The sequence below is a fragment of the Etheostoma spectabile genome, chromosome 7 (genome assembly GCF_008692095.1).
Source record: "Etheostoma spectabile isolate EspeVRDwgs_2016 chromosome 7, UIUC_Espe_1.0, whole genome shotgun sequence".
Taxonomy (NCBI): domain Eukaryota; kingdom Metazoa; phylum Chordata; class Actinopteri; order Perciformes; family Percidae; genus Etheostoma; species Etheostoma spectabile.
This window is the reverse complement of record NC_045739.1, coordinates 25,398,381-25,421,027: the sequence shown is the minus strand read 5'-3', so window position 1 is coordinate 25,421,027 and position 22,647 is coordinate 25,398,381. Positions and strand designations below refer to the sequence as shown.

The following is a 22,647-nucleotide window of genomic DNA, read 5'->3' as shown; positions in this document are numbered from 1 at the left end:
AACTCCCTACTGCAGCTTTAATTTCAACTGAAATTATTAGAAACTAAAGTAACGAGCCAATTATGTAAAATGTAAGGAGTAGAAAGTACCGATATTCATGTTAAAATGTAAGGAGTAAAAGTAAAAAGTTGGCACTAAAATAAATAGCAAAGTAAAAATCTTAAAGATCTACTGTATTTGTACTTAGTTACTTCCCATCTCTGATTCCCGGGCATGCCCCTCCCCCGGCGCCAGGTCATTGAACCCACCAGTCCGGTAACTGGGCTCCCACGTTGTGTTTTGTCACTTTGTTTAACCCTGGTGTTGTCTTCCCGTCAACCATGAAAACTTTTAATCGCATTTTATGACATTTTTTGTCACTTTTTCAATGCAGCGGGTAATTTTTTTAAATGTTTTTTTCCAAAGTCGTTTGATATTTCTAATGCTGACCATGACGGTGATTTTCAGCTTATTTTGAAGGCCCATTTCATGGGATGAAAAAACTGAAAATGGGTCAAATTTGACCCGAGGACAACATGAGGGTTAAGAAAAGAGGGTTATGATGAGTGTACATGATGATGAATTGGAAGAGCAACTGTGGCTGTAGATATGTGCTCTGAATGGGTTCAGCTGACAATGAACAGAGAGGACACAAGGGGGGACGGGATGAAGGAACAGGGGAGAGATGGGATGGATGGAATCACAGCCGCAATATTAGTGAGGGATCATCAAAAATGCCGGATGGCGCGGTCTTCAAGTTTCCTCGTTCAAAGCTACACCTAGACCTTGTACCTTGGTTTGCTTTTCGCCAGCTCATCACATTCAAAGATGGTTTTCCTACCATCTCGTTTGGATTCCTGCCAACAAGTTTAGACCGTTCCCCCCCCCCCCCCCCCCCCCCCCCCCGCCTTCCTTTGGTGTAAATATCCAAGTTGCTGTTGAGTGACTCACCTGTTTTTTTTAGGATTTATCTTGGCTTGGGGCATGGCTTAGAAGTCATAAAAATAAAAATAAATTTAATTGAATACAATTCCAATGTTGTTGCAGGTGTCTCTGAGTTCTTAATACAACACACTAATCTTGAATAAATGTTTATATTTGCAAATTTGAGGCACGAGTAAGTGGACAAAATTGACAGACTGCACCAAAGTTCACTGAGGTTTTTCAGGTTTTTTCAGGTTTTGCACAAACTTAAAATGTATGCCATCAGAAATATTCAAAAATGAATGGTAGACACATTGGCTTTATGGCATGTAGCATGTTCACTCTACATCCTTAAAGTATCTTTTCATGATTTCACAATTTGAGATGTTCGACATTCTAACAAGCGCTTGCAAAGACTCTCACATTTAAATAGATTACATTAAAAACCAGAGCGGCTGCAAAGGGCTCAGAAAAAGGTTTCTCAGAGCCAATCGGCTGACGTAGAAAAGCGGAACAATCCCGGAAATGCCATTGGTCAGTCAGATCCTAACGCTTACGTAATGCAGCCGTCTTCCTCCACTGGCAGGTCTACTGCATGAGCTTAACGTGATCACTTGGACCATATGCAACTTCCAAAATTTGGAATCCCTGCTTGTGTCTAGTTCCCCTTGAAAGTGTGTGCGGTCTCAGTGATTATGCTGCACAGATTCAAGACGAGGAGTTTTATGGCATGTGTTCAAGTTGAAAAGGACGAGATGTGAGATTTCTATCACGTGTTGGCTGCTCGGTGTACTTCATCTGCACATCACAACAAAGCAAGATAAAAAACAAACAAAAAAACAAATGAAAGATGCTTAATATTCATTTATGTTGTCTCTCTCTGTCTCTCTCTGTCTCTCTCTCTCCCTCTCTCTCAGTTGGGGTCTGGCTGGCCGTGAGTATTTGTTTTGTTTACTATTTTTACTGAGTTTTCTGTTGGTATCTTGGTTTCCTCAGGTTTATCCAGAACCCCGGGGGCAGTTACATTAATTTATCCAATATATCAAATGGGATAGGGGGAGACCAAATAAAACAGAATTTGACTGTCAGCAAGCCAAATCATAGTGGGGGTGGGGTGTTATTTTAGCTGGTTAATCTTTGAAAACAAAGAATCTGGCTGAGGTCTTATTTGTTCATGTAGGCCTTACTTTCATCCTCAGGATCTAACAAGGCAGGCGGGGGAGAACCTCTGCAACTCCCTGGTGGATCTGTGTCCTGTTTTATTAAAACTAAACATTGACTCGATTAACTAGTTTCATTCTCCGTTGGTCTAAAATCTGTGGGGACTGATTGTTTTGAGTTTCGGCCCAAGTCTGTCATCAGGGTCAGTTTATCTGGAGCCTGAACATAGAGCCAAGAGGAGGTCTTGTTTTCTCTTGGACCAAATTAGATTTATTTGTTTTATTATCCTGCTTTAAAAAAAAAAGTGCACAATCCTCAAAAACGATTTTAAGTCCAGTAGCACCACGGCACAAAAAGTCCAGTACTGCCGCATAACTTTGGGTTATGCGTGAATTAACCCCTTAAATGCAGGAAAGAATCATGCAAAGAAACCAAATAAATAAACAATGTTACTACATTGGAAATTAGATACCTGACGTCCAGTGATAACACAATTTAGGACCACTGACTCAACAGATTTGGAATATTCATCTTGGCGTTTTCTTGTGGAAAAGGGCTGTTTCATTGCTTTCTGTGAATGGCGGCTGTGGGGCGGGTCTTGATCCTCAGCAGCTCTGGGATTGGTCGACTGCTCTCCTGGTAAAAATCCAATCCCGTGATCCACTCGACGTCTCGGACTCGTGATTGATGGAACCACATGAGATCCTCGACCCAGTGAGACTCGGCTTGAGAACTCTGTCAAGACAAAATAAACATTTTAAAATTAGTCAACTAATTGTTTGTGATGATTTGTCTCCGAATTAGGGCTACGTTTCTGTTGCTTCCTGTTCTTGAAAAAAGAAGTGCAATATAGTACCTGCAAGCAAGGGGGACATGTCCCCCGCATTTTCCTTCATATCTGAGTTGATTTGAAGGCCCCATGAGAAGGTGATGTGAACGTTACTCAGGTTGCGTCAATTGATTGACTCGTATAGATATAGGCAATAATAAAATATACAATATATACAAAAACATATGGAGGAAACCTTTTAAAATCTAATTATTTAAATACGCAATAATTAGATCAGTGTATATGATAAAATAGTGTGTCAGAGGCCACCAAATTTGGGCTATTATACGGCCAAAAAGGAGGTACACCGGACACCCCTACAATAGTTTAATGGTAGCAGGTCTCCCATTGGGCAAGAAGTGGCAGTAAAACAATTTGGTTTATGGAAATAAATAAATGAAAATGTGGGCTTCTGGGAGGCTCTTTCAATAAAACTTAGTCTGTCCCCCTCTCTTCTGAAATGACGGCTGCGCCCCTGCCTGCTATGGCTGCTTCTCACCTCGGCGTAACAGTGCTAATGTCTCTCTGCCACCTGGTCTGTCCAATTAGAATACATTATTCTGATGAATGAATATATATATGTACAGTGTATTTCTTTGTTTCTTTTATTGGCCGTTATGAATGCCCATACCGATAGTTTGGTAAATGCCTAATATCGGCCGATACTATTGGCCCGGCGATACATTGGTCGGGCTCTAATAAGTAGAATGAAGTGGTTTTGAACGTGAAAAATTCCCATTAAATTTACAATTTACTAAGCACTCGCATGGTGCAGAAAGGAATGAACCCTCCTGAATGTGATTAACTCTTAACTTGTCATCGTTTAGGAACACAGGCTCTTGAAATCTAATTACTGTTGTAAAATGAAAGTGGAAGCCAGAGTGGCACTGGACGGAAATTTAGTCTCAACCCAGAATGGACAAAGGACCGACAGAAGCAACGGGGAGTGTCCGTAAACGGGAAGATCATCACCATAAGACGGAGAAGTAGAGGACTGTGCTGCTTTGTTCAGGATTAGTCAACAGAAAAAGCAGTGTTCATACTCAGTCATCCCAAAATGTTTCAGTTTAAATGAATGGCCCAGTGTGAGACGGCAGGACAGAGAGGAGGACTGTCAGAACCTGGGCCAATGCAGAGTCATCCTAAATTTGAAATCTCCACTGTGGTTTCTTACTTGGCAGCTTTCCGAGTTGTCTGGTCTGTGAGGTAGCAAGAAGGACACGGTCTGCAGCGCAGCGGCACAGGCGTCCACCGGGAGGGCCGAGTCCCCGCAGCTGGTCACCACAGCAAAGTAGTGTGTGGGGATCGGGATGTTTGTGCTGGACACAAACCTGCAGTCACACAAAAACACACATTCATCAGCAACGGGCCGTGTAACAGGTACAAAATGCTGCTCTGGCAGCCTGATTTCCTCAGGGTGCAGGTTTTCCTCCAGATGTTGTAGTGGTGTAATGCAATTTTAATTAAATTTTTAATTTTAATCTGTTTATTGATCCCCTATGGGGAAACAGTTGTGCTCATAAGTTTACATACTCATGCTTAAGTTGACTAAAAAGAGGAATAAACAAATCATGTTTTGGAAATTGATCTTAATGTTTTAATTAAAAAATGAGGTAAAATCCAACCTTTAAGGACACCAATTTTCTTTGTGAAATTTGAGTAACTTGTACTCGTCTTTTCTTTTCCTACTTCTACTCCGCTACATCTCAGAGAGAAATATTGTACTTTTTACTCCTCCACATTAATCTGACAGCTTTAGTTACTTTACAAGATTAGATTAGATTAAACTTTATTCATAGATTAAACTTTACTCATGCCACAACAGGGAAATTTCGTCATTACAGCAGCAGCATTTTCTTCAATAACAAGTTAAAAAGTTAAGATCTTTGCACACAGAACAAATGTAAATTATAAAAATCTGACGTTCTATTAATAAGTCCAGCTGACGTGATTAGACCATGAAACACACACCTGTTTGGATTGGTTCCAGTTTCTAAAATGTGAGGATTTTTCGACATTTAGTACTTTTTACATTTTAGTAATTTATGTACATTTCCCTGGTGATATTTACATACTTTTACTCAAGTAACATTTTCAAAGCAGGACTTTTACTTGCAACAGAGTATTTTTTTACAGTGTGGTATTAGTACTTATACTTTAGTAAAGGATCTAAAGGATTTAGTAAAGGAGTACTTCTTCCACTGCGGCTCACTGTCTAGTTCATCTCAATAGGTGTGTCATGTTCTTCCACACCACACAGGGAAACACATTTCTTATGGAAGCTGTCTTTATGCATGGGGCTCACTGCCATGTTGAAACAGGGACAAACACACACGGCTGACACAACGTTAATAGCATGGTCTAAGATAGCCCTGCATGCTCTAGAGTTATTAGGGAAGCAACACTATGCTATGTTTCATATTTTGTGAAACGTGGTAATTTCACATAAAACCTTTGGAAGCCACACAAACACACACCTACTCTTATATGTCTTTTCAGGTGCTGGTTCTGGTTCTGGTGCTGGTGCCAGTTCGGTGCTGGTTCTACTTGCCAATTATCTAAGAACCAGCTCGATTCTCCACAGCCTGAGAGCCAGAGTGGGGCTAAGTACCTCCGTTGTCATAGCAACGCATCATGACAATCAGCAATAATGGAGGACTACATGCCGATACTGTTGCTCCTGGCTATACAAATTCCCGCTGGGATTCAAAGACGGGCCTTGACAGCTCTTCGTCACCGCTATGGACCGAGGATACGAAGACAATTATCTCGCATGATTTAACTTTTATTATCATCTTTTGCTGGGTTGCAATGGCAACAGCATCAAGCAAAACCCCGTTAGGGTGAACAGACGTCCCGGTTGGACCGGGGTGGTCCCATATTTCCCGACAAAAAGGCCTATAGGGACCCGCCCCCCCCCCCAGCACCTGACGTAACCGGTTCTTATCTCTAGACCAGCGCTACGTTGGTGCTGAGTTGGAACCCGTGTTCTTGGCCCAGAACCAGGTTTATTTGTTTGGAAAAGCAAAAGAACCGGTTCAATATTTGGCACTGACTCCGAACCAGCACCAGAACCGCCTCGGTGGAAAAGACATATTAGTCCCTTATTGAGAACCGCAGCTCGGGCTTGGTTGACACAGCAGTGGGCGTCCCGATGGCCGGACACATCGGAGAGATTGAACCATACGTGGTTGAGCGTCTGTCAGACCCAGACTCAGAGCAGCAGTCGGATTCAGATTAAATAAGAAGCAAAACCTTACTTTGATGACTAGTTTTTTGTTTTGTTTTTCAAACTGAATTATAGAACTGTGTAGAAAGTCAAATGAAATGATGGAATTCATGAGAAAATGTACTGAGTGGGCTGCAGGGATGAATAGAAAACAATCCTCTTTTTCCTTTTAAACCCTGAGGATGAAGTAAAAATGTCAAAGTGGAGCACAAATCAAGGTTGTTAAGCTGTCTAAGTGGTGATGTTATCTAGCCTCGAAGTCTAGACGCACCCTAGCAGCAGCAAAAACTGAGCTGGAAAAACCCCAATTCTGATCAGGCCAATCACATCGTTGATAGAGTCGGTGGGCGGGCTTAACATGAGGACGGCAGAGTTGGGACGGTTCCACGTGAACTCCCTGTTGTAAACAAAGAAGATGATTGTCTTTGGCAGCGACTCTGGAAGACTTGGAGTTACTGGTTCCACTTATCATTCCACTTATTTAGTATTATTCATCTTTCCCATTCTCACATCTCACTTATTATTTTTTTTATTTATTAATCATTCTCATCTCCTAAAACATAACTGTTCATACTGTAATATAATAACATAATAATATTTATCCCAGTATCCTTTGCACTATGCTCCACATTTAAATCATTTTACTGAACTCTTCATTGCACTCATGCCTCTATATTGTTTCTGTTTAGAGTATGTATATATTAATGTATATATTAGTGTGTATATTAGTGTGTATATTTTTGTTTTGGTTGGTTTGTATGTGTAAGCACATTGTGAGCAACGATGCTCCAAAGAAAAATTCCTCGTAAATGCCCTAAAGCTGATTCTGATTCTGAAGTTATTCTGAAGTCATTCTGACAAAAGGAGGTGTTAAGAGTTTTGCTGACTGGATGTGTCAAAAGTTTAATCTATCAACTAGCGTTGCTCTGGTTGGTTGTAGCGCTAGCCTATCGCATGCAGAGGGAATCTGAAAGACAAGCGTTTATCCCGCCCCTGGGATTGAGCCCTGCCATTGGTCAGTTCCCAGAACCAACATCTTGATGTAGCCTCGGGGAAGACACAGGACTAGGTGGAGGGACGTCCAGCTGGGAGGAGGCCTCGGGGAAGACCCAGGACTAGGTGGAGAGATTATATCTCCAACCTGGCCTGGGAACGCCTCGGGACCCCCCAGTTGGAGCTGGTTGATGTGGCTCGGGAAAGGGAAGTTTGGGGTCCCCTGGTGGAGCTGCTGCCCCCGAGACCAGATACCGGATAAGCAATGAGATGAAGATGGATGGAACATCTGGATGTGAGTCTGGCTCGTCAGGCTAAATGTTTAACAGTTTAACAAGAAAACAAAACCTACTCCTGGATCTGCTCTGGAGTGTCGTACTGGCCGTCGTGGTTGTAATCGAAGGCGGGGCCTGTCACCACGTTAACGCCGTTGTAAATAGAAGCATACTTCTTCAACAGCGTGCTGTAAAAATAGTCCCAGATCTCTAAAAGAGGAGAGGAGAGAAGATTAAATTCAAGGAAAAAAAGGTAAGTGGTGCAGGGTAGTTTTTTGCCGTGATATTGACCAGTAACTTACTCTTGAACTCGGGGTACATTGGCACCACATTACTCATTATTAGAGCATCAAACTGCTGGTCCGCGGTCGCATTCAGATCTGCAAGAACAACCACAAACAGGGATTCTTTCAGATGTTAACATGTGGTGTCAGGAATAACTTGACTGAACGTGTAGCAGCAGGTGATTTGTTCACATTCACCCCATGAGTTTATAAATCCAAGACAAAAGTCATAGGAGCGCGAAAAAACAACAACATATTTACAAATCTGTTTTTTACTTCAGCTCCATGGATTTATAGATACACAGTTGGTGAGTACTGATATTTCAGAGCTGTGGTCGGGGCCGTATTCAACCACACCACCCCTCTGCTCCTGCCCTCTCTCCTACTAGGGGATAGAGACAGGGTCAGACATGCATTTTGGGCATTTTGCCAACAAGGGGGATGGCTTCACCTCCTTATCTCACCACAAATCGCCTCGGGAGTATATCTGCCTAGTACGAAAATTTGTAAAAATCTGTGGACTTTATATGATTATATGTTTTAAATTTTCTTGCTAAAAAGTTAGGTTTTGGGTTTCCATTTCCAAATCTGCATGCAAATGTTTTACAATTGTGCACATAAACCACAACTTCAGTTTTGGGAAACCTAGCATTCTGCTGCATCATCTCACTGGGCTGGGAAACAGTTAAATACCTTTAAAATGTTTGTTTAGGCCCTTCAAGTGTCATAATTCATATCTCTTTAAAAACAAACGTAAAGCTTCTTGATTAAAAGACAACTCAGGATGCATGTGCCTCTATCAGTGTGTCCAGCACAGGAAGTAGACATTGCCTCTTTTCATCTGTTGGAGTAAATATGTTATCTCTTTTTTCTGAAAATACACTAATCATGGTCATAAAAAGCACTTATTGAGGTCTGTCTGAATCATTCTGACATGCTGCACTGTGTCACTTTCACGTTAACAAGAGAAAGAGAGAACAGCAGAAGCCTCAGTTCTGTAGAAACCAACATTTCCCTTCCAACGACTGACTAATTAGGGATTAGTGACATAAGAGAGACAGATGGAAGTGGTTATGGAAGGTCTACTCCCCAACAATGGGTTCCTGTGCTACTTGATGTCAAACTGTGAGCTACGGAGCAGAGGAATCCAGGTCACTTCCAGAGAAGAGAAAGTGTCACAACTCCAGCCAACTTAGTAGCTACGCTCTATTTTCTCTTCCACATGCTTACTCACCACCACCATTTCAGATCAAGCCCCCCCTCCCGGCCTGTTCCCACTTCCCCTTATCAGCCCTGCAGTATGTTACATATTATATCATCACTCCCTGCATGCTTGTGTATTGTCATAATGCAATAGCTTTCCAGCCTTTGTTTGAATTTGGTTGACCAATCAGAGCAGACTGGGCTTTCTGAGAAACTTTGGCCAAAGTCCAATCGGCCATACCAATGCAATTTTCCAATTTCCTTCTTCCCAGGCAGCGGTTAGGTGGAGCTAGTGATAGTCTCTCTACTAGGATGTACAGTGCTATATATAAATATAAATGTTATTTTTTTAAACTACATATTAAAAAGATGACACATTCTACAACCTATTGTGATGAATAGATGGCAGAAAATATCAAAAAAATGAAATAAAGAAAATAAAATTACTCCTTTCATGTCTTCATCTATCCTGTGGCAACAAAGGCCTAAAAATGCCCCCCAAAATATAATAAAATAATAATTAATTCAAAAAAACACTGCTGACGCAATGAGAAAAATCAGGGGAAGTAACCTACGTATGATGAAATTGTGCCATTGGACGATAAGGTGTGTCATGAGTAAAAACACCTGCCACACAACCCCTGCAACCGGAGATGTGCAAGAAAGTATCTGGAATTTACACAACTCCTTAAACGAAGGCCTTATCACGCTCGTTCTGTGGAATGCTTTTCTGAGCATTAATGTGGAAGCGTGTGACGGAGAGACAGAGGAAATGAGTGTCGCCTTTTTGGAGGTGCTCCGATGTTTTATGAGTAAAGCATGGGGAGCTGGTTGGATCAGGGGTGTGTGAAGGTCTGGGTTTGGTTTGGGCTTTGTGAATGTTTGAGTGTTCGTTAGTGTGAGGGGGCAGCGGATGCGTACTGGGAGGGTACAGGAAGGCGTGCGTCAGGTTCCCAGTAGAGTTGTACTGATCACATCTGGGACTCTGGGATGCTGGGAGTCGGACATCGGCCCTCAAACAGTTTGGCGTCACCGACGGCAACGGGTCCAGGTTCATCTAGAAGAATGGGAAAACCAAAGCTTTAGTTAGTCATAATTACAGTGATAAGCCTCAGACGCGGTTTCAAACCAACAGCTGGCTCTGTAACTCCACTACAAGTCCAGCGACCTTTTGGGTCTGTCATAACATTTTTTGGGTTTTATATGCCAATGTTTTCAGAGACAACAACCATGAAGCAGCTGTGGTCACTAGATTGTGATTTCTTTTCACTGGAATTAAGTCCCTGAAAAAAAATATAAATGTATTTGCGCAAAACTTTCAGGCTTGGTTGGTCCATTTGTTTGCTTGTGACTTTGCCAGCAGGGTTAGGAAAGTCTTTTTAATGTCGCATGGGCTGAGAAAACATCACAGGGCGGCTCCACAATTTATGTTTCCAAGGATTATTCATGATGTATCATTCGATATGTTCAAGGGTATTGAGCGTCGAAGCCAACAAGGACCATTAAGTCCTGAAACTGCTCTGGATGTAATCATAACATTTAACGGGGCTTGCATGTCATCAGATCCGTCTCCACAACAAGTGAGAAAACTTCATCTGCTGATGAAGAGTTTGTGACGTGCCTTAAAGCGCCAGAACGCTGGTGATTGGACCTCGACTACAGTCTGTAGAAAATAGGAACAATTACTCTGACACTGTGTCAACTTATTTCTTTTTCCAGTGAAGTGATTCTGATATTTATTTATATACACTGCAGACGATTGATCTTTAAGGTGTTGGCTGTTGTATTGGTCCAGTTTTAAGGTGCATTACTTATGGTCGTCTTTTACTCATTGAATGCATTAACTCAATCAACACTTTTTAATCAAAATCAACACTTTTGTTCATGCTTTAAAAAAAAAACTTTTATCAACACTTTTGGCACTTTTTTTGACATTTTCAATTATTGACTTTAGTTTTACAGTCATTTTTGGAATTTATGGTCAATAAACCTCATTTATAGGAAATTCAACCTAATGTTTGAGTTAGAAAAGCAGAAATTAGGAATTATTGAGACTAAAATTAAAGGAATGGATGTTGATGGTAATCACAGACTGGAATATGTCAACTTTTACTCAATACTATTTCAAAACCACTTCAATTCAATTTGTTTTTCAAATGCTATGAAATTGAATAAACAGGGGAAACAGGGGCGAGGTTGCGCAATAACAGTAAAATGATTTGAACTTTTAGCGAGGAACAAGTGATTACCTGTATGTGTGAAAACAGACATCCATTTTGTTGTTGTTGAATATATAGCCCCCCCCCCCCCCACACACACACACACCCCAAAAAAACAACGGTATGAAAAACAGTCAAACCAATTTATATTTCCACAAAAATGGCATGAATAATCCTAATCGTGTGTGTGCGTGTGTGTATGACTCAAAGCAAAACACAGATAAAACTTGTTTTTCAATTTCTTTGTCATCTGCAGATTGATTTCAAGAAGGAGGAGAAAAAAAAGAAAAATCAGATTTTTTTTTTTTTTTTTTTTTAAATAGGGGATTTTATTTTTAGGCCATATCGCCCAGCCATATACAGTAGGCTATATAACAATGTTGTTTAACATTGTTTAACGTTGATAAGAGCATCAAAATGAGAAAAATTATTGGGACAAAAAGAAATCAAGAGACAATTAGAACAGATAAAAATGTGCGATTAATTGCAAGTTAACTATGACATTAATGCGATTAATTGCAATGAAATATTTTAATTGTTTGACAGCACTAATTAATATATTGTTGTTGTTTTTTTAATCCGTGGCTAGCCCAGCTCCTAGACTAAAATAATAGCCTGCATTTCTATACTTCTACCTTAATTTGCCTCTCATTCCCACCGATGGGGATGGCTGGCATGCAAGGCTCTGGCCACTGGAAACTACTTAGGGTTCAGTGTTTTGCTCAAAGACACTTTAACACGCGGGCACTAGGAGCCGGGGATCGAACCGCCAACCGTGAGCAGAGCACGGTTCAAAATTAGCACCAAAAACCCAAGACCCCAAACTTCTGAGTGGCTGGTAGAACCTGAACGCTGACTAGGCTGGTGGACCAAGATGTTCATTTTGAACCCAGCTCCTGAGGCACAGACACCCTAATATCTTATAATGTGAATTTGTAATCTAAATGTGTGTTTAATTCAATGCACAGCAAACCTGAATACTACATCCAGTATGACTGACTTCTACTGCATTTCTATTTCTCTGGTCATTTTCTCTCCCTTAACTGACAGATGTGTCGTTGCCTGACAATCAACTTGCGGGAAATTTAAAATGCTGCAACTGTGGTCTCACCACATACTCTACTGTGATTCCCAAATCCCATGATTCAAACTGGAACCAGGAAACTGTTGACACATAAACACTCCCAAGAAATGTCTGCATTTTGATGAAAAAAAAACACCTGTTATACCTCATCGTGACTCACACGGAGCCATCCAATCATCACGAGTCACAAGAAATCTGATGAGTAGTCCAATAATCCAGTATGTTTTTGATCTATCTATCTATCTATCTATCTATCTATCTATCTATCTATCTATCTATCTATCTATCTATCTAAAAGTGGCTTGCATAAGTTTACACACCCATGCTAAAGTTAATTAAAAAGAGGAATAAAAAAAAGATTTTGGAAATTGATCTTAATTCCTTAATTTAAAAAAATAGGAAAGTCCAACCTTTTAAAGGACACTGATTTTCTTTGTGAATGAATAATGTATTGCAAATAAATAAATGTTCTTCCTTAAAATACTACATAACAATGTTACTACATTGGAAATTAGATACCTGACGTCCAGTGATAACACAATTTAGGACCACTGACTCAACAGATTTGGGAATATTCATCTTGGCGTTTTCTTGTGGAAAGGGCTGTTTCATTCTTTCTGGAATGGCGGCTGTGGGGGCGGGTTCCTGATCCTCAGCAGCTCTGGGATTGGTCGACTGCTCTCCTGGTAAAAATCCAATCCCGTGATCCACTCGACGTCTCGGACTCGTGATTGATGGAACCACATGAGATCTCGACCCAGTGGAACTCGGCTTGAGAACTCTGTCAAGACAAAATAAACATTTTAAATTAGTCAACTATTGTTTGTGATGATTTGTCTCCGAATGGGGCTACGTTTCTGTTGCTTCCTGTTCTTGAAAAAAGAAGTGCATTATGTACCTGCAAGCAAGGGGACATGTCCCCCGCATTTTCCTTCATATCTGAGTTTGATTTGAGGCCCCATGAGAAGGTGATGTGAACGTTACTCAGGTTGCGTCAATTGATTGCCTCGTATAGATATAGGCATAATAAATATACAATATATACAAAAACTATGGAGAAACCCTTTTATAATCTAATTTTTAAATACGCAATATTAGATCAGTGTATATGATAAAATGTGTGTCAGAGGCCACCAAATTTGGGCTATTATACGGCCAAAAGGAGGTACAACCGGACACCCCTACAATAGTTTTGGTAGCAGTCTCCCATTGGCAGAAGTGGCATTAAACAATTGGTTTATGAATATAAATGAAAATGTGGCTTCTGGGAGCTCTTTCAATAAAACTTAGTCTGTCCCCTCTCTTCTGAAATGACGGCTGCGCCCCTGCCTGCTATGGCTGCTTCTCCCCTCGGCGTAACGCTAATGTTCTCTGCCACCTGTTCTGTCCAATTAATCAATTCTGATGATGAATATATATATGTACAGTGTATTTCTTTTTTCTTTTATTGGCCGTTATGAATGCCCATACCGATAGTTTGGTAAATGCCTAATATCGCCGATACTATGGGCCCGGCGATACATTGTCGGCGCTTAATAAGTAGAATAATGGTTTTGACCGTGAAAATTCCCATTAAATTTACAATTTACTAAGCACTCGCATGGTGCAGAAAGGAATGAACCCTCCTGAATGTGATTAACTCTTCCTTGCATCGTTTAGGAACACAGGCTCTTGAAATCTAATTACTGTTGTAAATGAGTGGAAGCCAGAGTGGCACTGGACGGAAATTTAGTCTCAACCCAAATGCCAAAGACCGACAGAGCAACGGGGAGTGTCCGTAACGGGAAATCATCACCATAGACGGAGATAGAGGACTGTGCTGCTTTGTTCAGGATTAGTCAACAGAAAAAGCAGTGTTCATACTCAGTCATCCCAAATGTTTCAGTTTAAATGAATGCCCAGTGTGAGACGCAGGACAGAGAAGGACTGTCAGAACCTGGGCCAATGCAGAGTCATCCTAAATTTGAAATCTCCACTGTGGTTTCTTACTTGGCAGCTTTCCGAGTTGTCTGGTCTGTGAGTACAAGAAGGACACGGTCTGCAGCGCAGCGCACAGGCGTCCACCGGGAGGGCCGAGTCCCCGCAGCTGTTCACCACAGCAAAGTAGTGTGTGGGGATCGGATGTTTTGTGCTGGACAAAACCTGCCATCACACAACACACATTCATCAGCAACGGGCCTGTGTAACAGGTACAAAATGGGCTCTGGCAGCCTGATTTCCTCAGGGTGCAGGTTTTCCTCCAGATTTTTGTAGTGTGTAATGCAATTTTAATTAAATTTTTAATTTTAATCTGTTTTTGATCCCCTGTGGAAACAGTTGTGCTCATAAGTTTCATACTCATGCTTAAGTTGACTAAAAGAGGAATAACACAAATCATGTTTTGGAAATTGATCTTAATGTTTTAATTAAAAATGAGGTAAAATCCACCTTTAAGGACACCAATTTTCTTTGTGAAATTTGAGTAACTTGTACTCGTCTTTTCTTTCCTACTTCTACTCCGCTACATCTCAGAGAGAAATATTGTACTTTTTACTCCTCCAATTAATCTGACAGCTTTAGTTACTTTACAAGATTGATTATTTAACTTTTATTCTATAAACTTTACTCATGCCACAACAAGGAAATTTCGTCATTACAGCAGCAGCATTTTCTTCAATAACAAGTTAAAAAGTTAAGATCTTTGCACCCAGAGCAAATGTAATATAAAATCTGACGTTCTATTAATAAGTCCAGCTGACTTGATTAGACCAAACACACACCTGTTTGGATTGGTTCCAGTTTCTAAAATGTGAGGATTTTTCGACATTTAGTACTTTTTACATTTTAGTAATTTATGTACATTTCCCTGGTGATATTTACATACTTTTACTCAAGTCATTTTCAAAGCAGGACTTTTACTTGCACAGAGTATTTTTTACATGTGGTATTAGTACTTAACTTTAGTAAAGGATCTAAAGGATTTAGTAAAGGATACTTCTTCCACTGCGCTCACTGTCTATTCATCTCAATAGGTTGTCATGTTCTTCCACACCACACAGGGAACAACATTCTTATGGAAGCTGTCTTTATGCATGGGCTCACTGCCATGTGAAACAGGGACAAACACACACGCTGACACAACGTTAATAGCATGGTCTAAGTAGCCCTGCATGCTCTAGAGTTTTAGGGAAGCAACACTATGCTATGTTCATATTTTGTGAAACGTGTTATTTCACATAAAACCTTTGGAAGCCACACAAACACACCCCTACTCTTATATGTCTTTTCAGGTGCTGGTTCTGGTTCTGGTGCTGGTGCCAGTTCGTTGCTGGTTCACTTGCCAATTATCTAAGAACCAGCTCGATTCTCCACAGCCTGAGAGCCAGGTGGGGCGATACCTCCGTTGTCATAGCAACGCATCATGACAATCAGCAATATGGAGGACTACATGCCTGATACTGTTGCTCCTGGCTATACAATCCCCGGATTCAAAGACGGGCCTTGCCAGCTCTTCGTCACCGCTATGGACCGAGGATACGAAGACAATATCTCGCATGATTTAACTTTTATTATCATCTTTTCTGGGTTGCAATGGCAACAGCATCAAGCAAACCCGTTAGGTACAACGTCCCGGTGGACCGGGTGGGTCCCATATTTCCGACAAAAGGCCTATAGGGACCCGCCCCCCCCCCCCAGCACCTGACGTAACCGGTTCTTATCTCTAGACCAGCGCTACGTTGGTGCTGAGTTGGAACCCGTGTTCTTGGCCCAGAACCGGTTTATTTGTTTGGAAAAGCAAAAGAACCGGTTCAATATTTGGCACTGACTCCGAACCAGCACCAGACCCCCTCGGTGGAAAAGACATATTAGTCCCTTATTGAGAACCGCAGCTCGGGCTTGGTTGACACAGCAGTGGGCGTCCCGATGGCCGGACACATCGGAGAGATTGAACCATACGTGGTTGAGCGTCTGTGACCCAGCTCAGAGCAGCAGTCGGTCAGATTAAATAAGAAGCAAACCTTACTTTGATGACTAGTTTTTTTGTTTTGTTTTTCAAACTGAATTATAGAACTGTGTAGAAAGTCAATGAAATGATGGATTCATGAGAAAATGTACTGAGTGGGCTGCAGGGATGAATAGAAAACAATCCTCTTTTTCCTTTTAAACCCTGAGGATGAAAAATGTCAAAGTGGAGCACAATCAAGGTTGTTAAGCTGTCTAAGTGGTGATGTTATCTAGCCTGAAGTCTAGACGCACCCTAGCGACAGCAAAACTGAGCTGGAAAAACCCCAATTCGATCAGGCCAATCACATCGTTGATAGAGTCGGTGGGCGCTTAACATGAGGACGGCAGAGTTGGGACGGTTTCCCTGAACTCCCTGTTGTAAACAAAGAAGATGATTGTCTTTGGCAGCGACTCTGGAAGACTTGGAGTTACTGTTCCACTTATCATTCCACTTATTTAGTATTATTCATCTTTCCCATTCTCACATCTCACTATTATTTTTTTTTTATTAATCATTCTCATCTCCTAAACATAACTGTTCATACTGTAATATAATAACATAATATATTTATCCCAGTATCCTTTGCACTATGCCCCTTTAAATCATTTTACTGAACTCTTCATTGCACTCATGCCTCTATATTGTTTCTGTTTAGAGTATGTATATATTATGATATATTAGTGTGTATATTAGTGTGTATATTTTTGTTTTGGTTGTTTGTATGTGTAAGCACATGTGACAACGATGCTCCAAAGAAAATTCGCTAAATGCCCTAAGCTGATTCTGATTCTGAAGTTATTCTGAAGTCATCTGACAAAAGGAGGTGTTAAGAGTTTTGCTGACTGGATGTGTCAAAAGTTTAATCTATCAACTAGCGTTGCTCTGGTTGGTTGTAGCGCTAGCCTATCGCATGCAAGGGAATCTGAAAGACAAGCGTTATCCCGCCCCTGGGATTGAGCCCTGCCATTGGTCAGTTTCCAAACCAACATCTGATGTAGCCTCGGGGAAGACACAGGACTAGGTGGAGGGACGTCCAGCTGGGAGGAGCCTCGGGGAAGACCCAGGACTAGGTGGAGAGATTATATCTCCAACCTGGCCTGGGAACGCCTCGGGACCCCCCAGTTGGAGCTGGTTGATGTGGCTCGGGAAAGGGAAGTTTGGGGTCCCCTGTGGAGCTGCTGCCCCCGAGACCAGATACCGATAAGCAATGAGATGAAGATGGATGGAACATCTGGATGTGAGTCTGGCTCGTCACTAAATGTTTAACAGTTTAACAAGAAAACAAAACCTACTCCTGGATCTGCTCTGAGTGTCGTACTGGCCGTCGTGGTTGTAATCGAGGCGGGGCCTGTCACCACGTTAACGCCGTTGTAATAGAAGCTTACTTCTTCAACAGCGTGCTGTAAAATAGTCCCAGATCTCTAAGAGGAGAGGAGAGAAGATTAATTCAGGAAAAAAGGTAAGTGGTGCAGGGTAGTTTTTTGCCGTGATATTGACCGTAACTTACTCTTGAACTCGGGGTACATTGGCACCACTTACTCATTATTAGAGCACAAACTGCGGGTCCGCGGTCGCATTCAGTCTGCAAGAACACCACAACAGGGATTCTTTCAGATGTTAACATGTGGTGTCAGATAACTTGACTGAACGTGTAGCAGCAGGTGATTTGTTCACATTCACCCCATGAGTTTATAAATCCAAGACAAAAGTCATAGAGCGCGAAAAAACACAAACATATTTACAAATCTGTTTTTTACTTCGCTCCATGGATTTATAGATACACATTGGTGAGTACTGATATTTCAGAGCTGTGGTCGGGGCCGTTTCAACCACCCCACCCCTCTGCTCCTGCCCTCTCTCCTACTAGGGGATAGAGACAGGGTCAGACATGCATTTTGGGCATTTTGCCAACAGGGGGGTGGCTTCACCCCTTATCTCACCACAAATCGCCTCGGGAGTATATCTGCCTAGTACGAAAATTTGTAAAAATCTGTGGACTTTAATGATTATATGTTTTAAATTTTCTTGCTAAAAAGTTAGGTTTTGGGTTTCCATTTCCAAATCTGCATGCAAATGTTTACATGTGCACATAAACCACAACTTCAGTTTTGGGAAACCTAGCATTCTGCTGCATCATCTCACTGGGCTGGGAAACAGTTAAATACCTTTAAAATGTTTGTTTAGGCCCTTCAAGTGTCATATTCATATCTCTTTAAAACAACGTAAAGCTTCTTGATTAAAAGACAACTCAGGATGCATGTGCCTCTATCAGTGTGTCCAGCACAGGAAGTAGACATTGCCTCTTTTCATCTGTTGGTAAATATGTTATCTCTTTTTTCTGAAAATACACTAATCATGGTCATAAAAAGCACTTATTGAGGTCTGTCGGAATCATTCTGACATGCTGCACTGTGTCACTTTCACGTTAACAAGAGAAAGAGAACAGCAGAAGCCTCAGTTCTGTAGAAACCACCATTTCCCTTCCAACGACGACTAATTAGGATTAGTGACATAGAGAGACAGATGAAGTGGTTATGGAAGGTCTCCCCAACAGGTTTCCTGTGCTACTTGATGTCAACTGTGAGCTACGGAGCGAGGAATCCAGGTCACTTCCAGAGAAAGAAAGTGTCACAACTCCAGCCAACTTAGTACTACGCTCTATTTTCTCTTCCACATGCTTACTCACACCACCATTTCAGATCAAGCCCCCCCTCCCGGCCTGTTCCCACTTCCCCTTATCAGCCCTGCAGTATGTTACTTATATCATCACTCCCTGCATGCTTGTGTATTGTCATTGCAATAGCTTTCCAGCCTTTGTTTGAATTTGTTGACCAATCAGCACTGGGCTTCGGAGAAACTTTGGCCAGTCCAATCGGCCATACCATGCAATTTTCCAATTTCCTTCTTCCAGCAGCGGGTGTGGAGCTAGTGATAGTCTCTCTACTAGATGTACAGGCTATATATATATAAATGTTATTTTTTTAAACACATATAAAAGTGACACATTCTACAACCTATTGTGAGAAGTATGGCAGAAAATATCAAAAAATGAAATAAAGAAAATAAAATTACTCCTTTCATGTCTTCTCTTCCTGTGGCACAAGGCCTAAAAATGCCCCCCAAAATATATAAAATAATAATAATTCAAAAACACACTGCTGACGCAATGAGAAAAATCAGGGAAGTAACCTACGTATGATGAAATTGTGCCATTGGACGAAAGGTGTGTCATGAGTAAAAACACCTGCCACACAACCCCTGCAACCGGAGATGTGCAAGAAAGTATCTGAATTTACACAACTCCTTAAACGAAGGCCTTATCACGCTCGTTCGTGTAATGCTTCTGAGCATAAATGTGAAGCGTGTGACGGAGAGACAGAGGAAATGAGTGTCGCCTTTTTGGAGGTGCTCCGATGTTTTATGAGTAAAGCATGGGGAGCTGGTTGGATCAGGGGTGTGTGAAGGTCTGGGTTTGGTTTGGGCTTTGTGATTGTTTGAGTGTTCGTTAGTGTGAGGGGGCAGCGATGCTACTGGGAGGGTACAGGAAGGCGTGCGCCAGGTTCCCAGTAGAGTTGTACTGATCACTCGTGGGCTCTGGATGCTGGGAGTCGGACATCGGCCCTCAACAGTTTGGCGTCACGACGGCAACGGGTCCAGTGTTCACTAGAAGAATGGGAAAACCAAAGCTTTAGTTAGTCATAATTACAGTGATAACCTCAGACGCGGTTTCAAACCAACAGCTGGCTCTGTAACTCCACTACAAGTCCAGCGACCTTTGGGTCTGTCATAACATTTTTTGGGTTTTATATGCCATGTTTTCAGACAACAACCAGAAGCAGCTGTGGTCACTAGATTGTGATTTCTTTTCACTGAATTAGTCCCTGAAAAAAAAATAAAATGTATTTGCGCAAAACTTTCAGGCTTGGTTGGTCCATTTGTTTGCTTGTGACTTTGCCAGCAGGGTTAGGAAGTCTTTTAATGTCGCATGGGCTGAGACATCACAGGCGGCTCCACATTTTGTTTCCAAGGTTATTCATGATGACATTCGATATGTCAAGGGTATTGAGCGTCGAAGCCAACAAGGACCATTAAGTCCTGAAACTGCTCGGTGATGTAATCATAACATTTACGGGGCTGCATGTCTCAGATCCGTCTCCACAACAGTGAGAAAACTTCATCTGCTGATGAAGAGTTTGTGACGTGCCTTAAAGCGCCGAACGCTGTGTTTGGACCTCGACTACAGTCTGTAAATAGGAACATTACTCTGACACTGTGTCAACTTATTTCTTTTTCCAGTGAGTGATTCTGATATTTATTTATATACACTGCAGACGATTGATCTTTAAGTTGTGGCTGTTGTATTGGTCCATTTTAAGGTGCATTACTTATGGTCGTCTTTTACTCATTGAATGCATTAACTCAATCAACACTTTAATCAAAATCAACACTTTTGTTCATGCTAAAAAAAAACTTTTATCAACACTTTTGGCACTTTTTTTGACATTTTCAATTATTGACTTTAGTTTTCAGTCATTTTTGAATTTATGGTCAATAAACCTCATTTATAGGATTCAACCTAATGTTTGAGTTAGAAAAGCGAAATTGGAATTATTGAGACTAAAATTAAAGGAATGGATGTTGATGGTATCACAGACTGGAATATGTCAACTTTTACTCAATACTATTTCAAACCACTTCAATTCAATTTGTTTTTCAAATGCTATGAAATTGAATAACGGGGGAAACAGGGCGAGGTTGCGCATAACAGTAAAATGATTTGAACTTTTAGCGAGGAACAAGTGATTACCTGTATGGTGAAAACAGACATCCATTTGTTGTTGTTTGAATATATAGCCCCCCCCCCCCCCACACACACACACCCCAAAAAAACAACGGTATGAAACAGTCAAACCAATTTAATTTCCACAAAATGGCATGAATAATCCTAATCGTGTGTGCGTGTGTGATGACTCAAGAACACAGATAAAACTTGTTTTTCATTTCTTTGTCATCTGCAGATTGATTTCAAGAAGGGGAAAAAAAAAGAAAATCAGATTTTTTTTTTTTTTTTTTTTAAATAGGGATTTTATTTTAGGCCAATCGCCCAGCCATATACATAGGCTATAACAATGTGTTTAACATTGTTTAACGTTGATAAGAGCATCAAAATGAGAAAAATTATGTGGGACAAAAGAATAACAAAGAACAACTTAGAACAGATAAAAATGTGCGATTAATTGCATGTAACTATGACATTTAATGCGATTAATGCAGTGAATAATTTTAAGTTGTTTACAGCACTATTAATATTTGTGTTTTTTATCTGGGCTAGCCCAGCTCCAGACTAAAATAATAGCCTGCATTTCTATACTTCTACCTTATTTGCCTCTCATTCCCACCGATGGGGATGGCTGGCATGCAAGGCTCTGGCCACTGGAAACTACTTAGGGTTCAGTGTTTTGCTCAAAGACACTTTAACACGCGGGCACTAGGAGCCGGGATCGAACCGCCAACCGTGAGCAGAGCACGGTTCAAAATTAGCACCAAAAACCCAAGACCCCAAACTTCTGAGTGGCTGGTAGAACCTGAACGCTGACTAGGCTGGTGGACCCGATGTTCATTTTGAACCACTCCTGAGCACAGACCCCTAATATCTTATAATGTGAATTTGTAATCTAAATGTGTTTAATTCAATGCACAGCAAACCTGAATACTACATCCAGTATGACTGACTTCTACTGCATTTCTATTTCTCTGTCATTTCCTCTCCCTTAACTGACAGATGTGTCGTTGCCTGACAATCAACTTGCGGGAAATTAAAATGCTGCAACTGTGTCTCACCACATACTCTCTCTGTGATTCCCAAATCCTGATTGCTCAAACTGGAACCAGGAAACTGTTGACACTAAACACTCCCAAGAAATGTCTGCATTTTGATGAAAAAAACCACCTGTTATACCTCATCGTGACTCACACGAGCCATCCAATCATCACGAGTCACAAGAATCTGATGATAGTCCAATAATCCAGTATTTTTTTGATCTATCTATCTATCTATCTATCTATCTATCTATCTATCTATCTATCTATCTACTATCTATCTACAAGTGGCTTGCATAAGTTTACACACCCATGCTAAAGTTAATTAAAAGAGGAATAAAAAAAGGATTTTGGAAATTGATCTTAATTCCTAATTTAAAAAAATAGGAAGTCCAACCTTTTAAAGGACACTGATTTTCTTTGTGATAATAATGTATTGCAAATAAAATGTTCTTCCTTAAAATACAGGGGCATAAGTATACACCCCCTATGTTAAAATACAGGGGGCATAAGTATACACCCCCCTATGTTAAAATACAGGGGTATAGTATCACCCCCCTATGTTAAAATACGGGGCATAAGTAACCCCCCCCTATGTTAAATACAGGGGCATAAGTATACACCCCCCTATGTTAAAATACAGGGGCATAAGTATACACCCA

The 22,647-nt window shown here is 41.1% G+C and overlaps 1 protein-coding gene and 1 long non-coding RNA gene across 2 annotated transcripts in view; one reads left to right on the top strand and one right to left on the bottom strand.

The window, feature by feature from the left end:
* Positions 1-2,321: 2,321 nt before the first annotated feature.
* The window catches only part of LOC116691915 (venom phosphodiesterase 1), a 67,672-nt gene continuing 47,346 nt past the window's right edge, over positions 2,322-22,647 (bottom strand). Inside the window, exons 21-25 of the mRNA XM_032519829.1 lie at positions 9,799-9,934; positions 7,693-7,770; positions 7,468-7,600; positions 4,068-4,224; positions 2,322-2,799 (exon numbers count right to left, since the gene is read on the bottom strand). Of these exons, the coding sequence (XP_032375720.1) occupies positions 2,626-2,799; positions 4,068-4,224; positions 7,468-7,600; positions 7,693-7,770; positions 9,799-9,934 (678 nt within the window). The 3' untranslated portion in view covers positions 2,322-2,625. The remainder of the gene's footprint in view (positions 2,800-4,067; positions 4,225-7,467; positions 7,601-7,692; positions 7,771-9,798; positions 9,935-22,647) is intronic.
* LOC116691955 (uncharacterized) lies at positions 4,069-8,660 on the top strand. Its single transcript, XR_004332593.1, has 2 exons — positions 4,069-4,273; positions 5,393-8,660. It is a non-coding gene; the product is annotated as an uncharacterized LOC116691955 (long non-coding RNA).